Source organism: Ceratotherium simum, chromosome X (genome assembly GCF_057802395.1).
Source record: "Ceratotherium simum simum isolate JZ-2026a chromosome X, ASM5780239v1, whole genome shotgun sequence".
NCBI lineage: Eukaryota > Metazoa > Chordata > Mammalia > Perissodactyla > Rhinocerotidae > Ceratotherium > Ceratotherium simum.
In genome coordinates this window covers 25,211,563-25,219,101 of record NC_141940.1, presented here as the reverse complement: position 1 = coordinate 25,219,101, position 7,539 = coordinate 25,211,563, and the positions used below count along the sequence as shown (strand labels likewise).

The window sequence follows — 7,539 nt, the reverse complement described above, 5'->3', positions numbered from 1 at the left end:
TTACTCTCTTAACTTTTCTACATATCATACAGCAGTATTAGCCATAGTCATCATGTTGTACATTATATCCCTAGTACTTACTTATCTTATAACTAGAAGTTTGTACCTTTTGACCACCATCCTTCAATTTCCCCTCCCTCCACTCTCCACCTCTGGTAACCACAAATCTGATCTCTTTTTTCATGAGTTTTTTTTAGATTCCACATATTAGTGAGGTCATACAGTACACTGGTCCCCTCCTTATCGGTGGTTTTGCTTGCTGTGATTTCAGTTACCCTAGGTCAACTGAGGTCTGAAAATATTAAATGGAAAATTCCAGAAATAAACAATTCATATGTTTTGAATTGCAAGCTGTTGTGAGTAGCGTGATGAAATCTTGCACCATCCACTCTCCGTCCTGCCCAGTATGTGAATTACCCCTTTGTCCAGCATATACACAGTGTATACACTACCAGCTCATTAGTTACTCCATCTTGGTTATCAGATTGACTGTCGCAGTATCACAGTGCTTGTGTTCAGGTAACTTATTTTACTTAATAATGGCCTCAAAGCACAAGAGTAGTGATGCTAGCAATTCGAATATGCCAAAGAGATGCCATAAAGTACTTTCTTTAAGTGAAAAATTGAAAGTTCTTGACTTAATAAAGAAAAAAATCGTATGCTGAAGTTGCTAAAATCTATAGTAAGAACGAATCTTCTAATTGTGAAATTGTGAAGAAAGAAAAAGAAATTCATGCTAGTTTTGCTGTCACACCTCAAACTACAAAAGTTATGGCCACAGCGCATGGTAAGTGTTTAGTTAAGATAGAAAAGACATTAAATTCATGGGCTGAAGCCATAAAATCAGAACAGAAAACGTGTTCTGATTGATGGCAACGTGTATAGGAAAAAACATAGTATATATAGGGTTCGATACTATCTGTGGTTTCAGGCATCCACTGGGGGGTCTTAGAACATATCCCTCGTGGATAAGAGGGGACCACCTTGTTTGTCTTTCTCTGTCTGATTTATTTTATTTAGTATAAAGCCTTCAAGGTCTGTCTATGTTGTCGTAAATGGTAGGATTTCCTTGTTTTTTTTTTATGGCTGAATAATATCCCATTGTATATATATACCACAACTTCTTTATCCATTCATCCATCAATGGACACTTAGGTTGTTCCCCTATCTTGGCTATTATAAATAATGCTGCTATGAACATGGGGGTGCCAATCCTTTTGAGTTAGTATTTTGTCTCCTTTGCATATATTCCCAGAAGTAGAATTGCTGGATCATATGGTTGTTCTATTTTTAATTTTTTGAGGATCCTCCATACTGTTTTCCATAATTCCCACCAAGAGCACACAAGGGTTCTCTTTTCTCCACATCCATGCCAGCATTTGTTATCTCTTGTCTTTTTGATGATGGCCATTCTAATAGGCATGAAGTGATACCTCACTGCAGTTTTAATTTGCATTTCCCTAATGACTAGTGATGTTGAGCATCTTTTCACTTACTTGTTGGTCTTTTGTATATGTTCTTTGGAGAAATGTCTATTCAGGTCCTTTGCCCATTTTTAAATTGGGTTATTTGTTTTTTGCTATTGAGTTGTATGAGTTCTTTCTAAATTTTAGATATTAACTCCTTATCAGACATAGTTTGCAAATATTTTTTCCCATTCTGTAAGTTGTCTTTTCACTTTGTTGATGGTTTCTTTTGTTGTGCAGAAGCTTTTTAGCTTGATGTAGTCCCATTTGTTTTTGATTTTGTTGCTTATGCTTTAGGTGTCATATCCAAAAAATCATTGCCAAGAGCTTTATTCCTAAGTTTTCTTCTAGGAGTTTCATGGTTTCAAGTCTTACATTTAAGTCTAATCCATTTTAAGTTAATTTTTGTGAGTGGTGTAAGATATGAGTCTAGTTCAATTACTTTACATGTGAATATTCAATTATCCCAGCACCATTTACTGAAAAGACTGTCTTTTCTCCATTGTGCGTGCTTAGCTCTCTTGTCAAATATTAGTTGACCGTATATGCTAGGGTTTTTTTCTGGGCTATCAATTCTGTTTCATTGGTCTATTTGTCTGTTTTTATGCCAGTACCATACTGTTTTGATGACTATAGCTTTACAGTATAGCTTGAAACAGGAAGTGTCATGCCTCCTTCTTTTTTCTTCTTTCTCAGGATATCTTTGGCAATTCAGGGTCTTTTGTGGTCCCATATAAATTTTAGGAGTGTTTTTTCTACTGTAAAAATGCCATTGGAATCTTAATAGGGACTCCTTAGAATTCTTACCTTCTGCTGGCTTTTTTTTTTTTTATAATTTTATTTATTTATTTTTTTCCCCAAAGCCCCAGTAGATAGCTGTATGTCAAGCTGCACATCCTTCTAGCCGCTGCACGTGGGATGCCACCCCGGCACCACCGGACAAGCAGCGCGTCGGTGCGCGCCCATGGACCGAACCGGGGCCGCCAGTAGCGGAGCTTGTGTACCCAACCTCCAAGCCGCGGGCCGGCCCCGGGGCGGCCCCCTGCTGGCTTTTGTTAGAGGTCCTAGCCATCTCTCAGCTGCAGCAGCCCTGGAGTGAGTAATGTCCAGCCAGTGGAGGGCCCCACATTGAGTGCCAAAACTGTAGCTGTGGAAACCTTTTTCTCTTCTTCCCTTCTAGGTTCTTTGGCTGGCCTAATAATTAAATTGACATAAGACAGATTAACAGGAGATAAATTTAATTTTGTACATATAGGAGCCCCATAAAAATATGAGACTCAAAGTGACCAAAGCAGGCGGCTTTTACACCTTTTAGACAAAGAAAGAATAACTGTGAAAAATTGACAGATAAAGAGGTTTGGATTTGGGGTAGTAAATTAGCGAAGAAATAACAAGGTTTATTTATACAGCCTTCTAGGCCCTAAATTCCCTATTTCTGGTGATAAGGATGCCTTCTACCTTCCTGGTATAGAGAGTGTATCTTTCATGTGGGAGATTTATTTCCTGCTTTAAGGGGAACAAAGGAGGGTCAGTGTCCTTCTTGTACCAGCTGTTTCTTACATAACTTTAATTCAAAATAATCAATAAGCCAAAGGGGCATATTTTGGGGTGGCATATTCTGCTCTCATTCACCTAGTTCCCACTGCTGCCCCAACATGCAACCTCATCGCCTTCCCCACAGCGGTAGTGCAAGCACAGCCTTCTCTCTCAACGCGGTCCTGCCCCTTTTCTGGGTTTTGATAGACTCCAGGCTTGTACCCTATTTACCTCCCTGAACCAGGGGTCCTGGGACCCCAGTCTCCTCCACTTCAACTCTCTTCCTCCCTCCCCCAGAATTTTTCTGACTTCCTCTGACTCCTCCTTAATTTTAGACCAGGCGTGTGTGTGTGTGTGTGTGTGTGTGTGTGTGTGTGTGTAACTTACCTCCTGGGTTAGTTGAGTGGCCCCTATTAGCTATCTCCAATGGATCCACAGCACTCCCTCCCTGTCCCGGCTCACTGCAGTACCCAGCGCCGCCATCTGGCCTGTTCGCCCTGTAGGGGGCGCTCTGCCTAGGAGGTCGGTCCCAACAGGCCTTGTGGCGTGACTCAGAGGTCTTGTCTGTGACGTGTGACGCCGTCGCGTGACTCAGAGGTCGCCTGTGTGACGTGTGACGCCGTCGCCCGGTAGGGGTTGGTGTGGTGAGGGACTCGGCCTTACTCTTTGTGAGGAAAACGAGGGCGTGAGGAAGGAAAGAGGCGGAGGAGGCGGCTGGGACTGGGCTAGGACTGAAGGAGGACCGAGCGGGCGGTGAGGGGCGGAACTGGTGGCGGCAGCAGCCTTTACCCAGCGCGGCACGGGCCGCGTCGCCTGTGAGGCGCTCGGCTGACTAGGCCGCAGCGGCCATGGCCGTGAACTATGGGGACCACGCTAGCGGCTTCCGCCACAAGGAGGTGATCAAGTTCATCAACAATGAAGTCCTCATGAACGGGGGCGGCCCAGATTTCTACATGGGCCTCCGCTCCCGGCCCTGGAATGAGGTAGAGGACCGGCTTCAGATGGTTGTGGCCGACCCGCAGGTGCCGCGGGCCGTCAAAAAGGCCTGCGCCTGGAGCGCGCTGGCCTTGAGTGTGCGTGTGGCCGCGAGGCAGCAGGAGCAGCAGGCGTACCGGGTCCGGCGGCTGCAGGAGCAGGTAGAGGAGCGCGAGGCGGCTTCCTGGGCTCTGGCTTCCCAGCTGCAGCAGCTGAGCAAGGAGCGCGAAGAGGTAGCTGTGCAGCTACGATGCACGCTGGCCTCTGTGCAGCAAGCGATGGCTGAGCGTGATGCGTTGCGCGGGGAACTGCTCCAGGGAGAGAGGTCGGTCCAGACAGACCCAGTGCCTCAGGAGATCACAGGAGCCGAACAGCCTGGGGCTGCGACATGGCCCGTAGATGTGGGAATGCAGAGCATGTGGCTTTCAGAGGCCCAGATGGCAGACCCGGCAGCTGTGCCTTACATGCCAGGATCCTCGAGCCCCTGGGCACAGGCTATGCAACCCCCTCTGCTAATGCCAGTGCCGTATCCATCCCCATTCCATGCGCCATTCCCAGTGCGATTCCCATACTCATCACCTCTACCACCCTCAGTAGTCCCGGAAGCAGAAGCAGCAGCGGCAGCAACAGCAACAGCAGCAATCGCACCTCAGATGCCTCCTCCGGGGCTCTACCCACCTGGCCTGTGGGTTGCAGTGGGGGCCCAGGGTGAGACGGCCCCACAGTGTGACCAGAGGTGCTATGGCCAGGAGGAATATCCTGAGAACCTCCAGGGGGCATGTTCCCTGGGGGACAGCAGAAGCCACAGCCAAGAGGAAGGTCCTGTGTGTCCCCAGGGGATGACCTCCCTAGGGGACATCAGGAGCCACAACCCAGAAGATGTGGAGAGGCCCCAGGGTACAGCCCCCTTGGGAGACAGCAGAAGCAACAGCCAGAAGGAATGTCCAGTGATGCCCCAGAAATATCCCCTGGGGAACAGCAAGAGCCACAGCCAAGAAGACGGTCCAGAGAGGCCCAAGCGGACATCCCCCCTGGAGGGCAGCAGGAGCCATGGTGTGAAGAAAAGCCCCAAAAAACAGCAGCCTCAGGGGCAGAAGGCCAAGCAACCTAAAGAGAAAAAAGCCTCCGAATCCCAACACCAGAGGAAGCCTGCCTCACACTACAGTCCAAAGAATTGGGACTGCCCATGGTGTAAAGCAAAGAATTTTTCATGGCGCAAGGCCTGCTATAAATGCAAGAAAGCCTCTATGGCAGTTGAAAGTGAAGGCCTGGACCCAGGACAAACTCACTAACTTCAGGAAGGTAAGTAAGAATGGAAACACTCCAAACAAAAACCAGTTTTCTGAGACCCCCCTTTCTGATCAAAAAGTAACTCATTTACTTCACAGAAAATTTGAAACCAAAATTATGATATAAAAAAATCAAATTAAAAAATCCATTATCCTATTACCCAGAATAATTGCTTTTTATCATTGTGAATACACACACACAAATATAACACACACACAACTATATATGTATATATATTCTTATACATTTATTTTAACAAAGATAGACTACTTTGGAGTATCACACTTACTTCTGAAGTAGGGATTTCTCCTAATTGCACTTAAGTTCACAGGTGGTGGTTTCTGGCTGACCGATGCTGATTGGTTGACACCTTGGAGAAGCTGAAGTCATGAAGACTGTCTTTTTTCTTTTTCACTCTTTTTTGTTTTCTTATTAACCTCTTTTTTCCTGAAAATGCCATGTCTTTGGCTGGGAACAGCCATGTGCTTTTAGAGTTATAAGCTATATTGAATTTTAGGTGCACTGCTTTTCCTTGAAAATGCTGCTGCTCTTTGTAAACTACAGTGTTCATGTTTGCTTCTTGTTTTTGTTTTGTTTCAGTTCTATAGGTGAGGGCCTGTTTTTGTGTTTCTGAGCCCCACAGAACTAATTCGTTGCTGAAGAAGCTGAGTCTGTCCCGTTAGAAGATCTCCCAACAGCCTAAAGAAATCACACCTCCCTTCTGACTGACCTGCACTTCAGTGAGACCCCCCACTGGCTGGAGCCCAGAAGAGTGAGAAGTCAGGGAAGAAGAGATGCTTTGGCACGCATTAGGGGGAAAGGGAGGGCAAAATAATTTTGTTAGAATTTAATTTCTCTGTTGGGACAAGGAATTACTTTGAAAGAGTTGCGGGGGCGGGGGATTTGCAGTGTTAAATTCTATAGATGATAGCAAATTTGATGGATTTCATTTAATTCATTAAACAAATGGTTGTTGATTGCCTAGTGAATGTTAGGAGCTAGAACTATATGGTATTATCTGGTGCACACATCATAAATTTTTTTGATGAGTTTGGTTAGATGACAGTAGAGAGCCTGATTTGGGATACAGAATAGATCAGAGGTGACTCCTTTGCCTTGCATACAGTATGGCCTTTGGGTAAACCCAAGTGAAATAACATCTAGTTATTTTTGCAGTTCTGGGGGGCAACATCAAAAAGACTTTCATGAAAGGACTTGAGTGACTGAACTGCTCATCTCATTGGTCCAGGGTGAGACAAATGAGCAGTGGCAAATATTGAGAAAGTAGCCTCACGAAAGTGCAGGCAGGACTTTTCTGATACTCTGCTGATTTCCTCCCTTGAGAGGGACGGCTATTTTCCTGGTTGCTTGAAAGACCACCGGATGACTCTGTCTTCCTCTATTTTGTATGTGGGTTGCTGCTGCAGCATGGCCACTGATGAGTGGTATAGGTCCGTGCCTGGGATCTGAACCCGTGAACCTGGGCCACTGAAATGGAGCATGCCGAACTTAACCACTAGGCCACGGGGCCGGCCGCTGGATGACTCTCTTAAAGGACAGTGCCTGGGGGAGTGTTGGCTACACACTTGAGCACTCAGTCTGGAAAGGGACTTGGCCTCCATCCCAAGTCCCTTTCCAATCAAGAGTGGATGAAGAACAAAATGGATTCCAAGGACTGACATCTTGCTTCTCTTGGGAAGACTAATTGGATTAAAGACAGAACTGGACTGGGACAAGCACTCTTGAGAATGCCACTGAGCCCATTCTCTTCCACTTGGTGTGTTCTCTGCGGTCTCTCTGCCCCCCCCTGAGGCAGCTATTGCAAGCAAGGAGGGAGCCAGTGTAAAGCCCAGGGGGTGGGAAGTTAGATCAGCCTCCAATCTGAACAGAAGATGTCCCAGAGTTTCCCCCATGAGATTTGCCCAGCTCACCAAGCTCAACCTTTGTCAATGTTTTACTGATCCTAATTAGTAATAAAGTGTGCACTTGCCTGCTGAGTCTTCTGTGTAGTATCTTGGGGCAGGTTTGTTCAGAGGTGGCAGCTTAAATCTACATCTTACCTCCATCCCACTGAGGTCAAGGAAAGTTCAATCTCATTCACTGTTGAAGGACCCCTCCTCTCCCTGCAGTTATCCAAGAATGGGAGGCGGGGGAGGGCCTTCTACGGTGCCTTCAATCAATTGTGATTGTCTCTGGTACTCTCACTGTCCAAGTCCACGTGGTCCCCTGAAGGTGAGCATGTCTGCTTCTCCAGGGCCAGTGGAGGTTGGAG

General features: G+C 46.3%; 1 protein-coding gene across 1 annotated transcript; it reads left to right on the top strand.

Moving 5' to 3' along the window:
• Positions 1 to 3,582: 3,582 nt before the first annotated feature.
• Positions 3,583 to 7,258, top strand: LOC147911781 (testis-expressed protein 13C-like). The gene is made up of 2 exons (XM_087427652.1): positions 3,583 to 5,279; positions 5,868 to 7,258. The coding sequence occupies exon 1, from the start codon at positions 3,851 to 3,853 to the stop codon at positions 5,267 to 5,269; it is 1,419 nt and encodes a 472-aa protein (XP_087283778.1). The 5' UTR covers positions 3,583 to 3,850; the 3' UTR covers positions 5,270 to 5,279; positions 5,868 to 7,258.
• Positions 7,259 to 7,539: the final 281 nt, after the last annotated feature.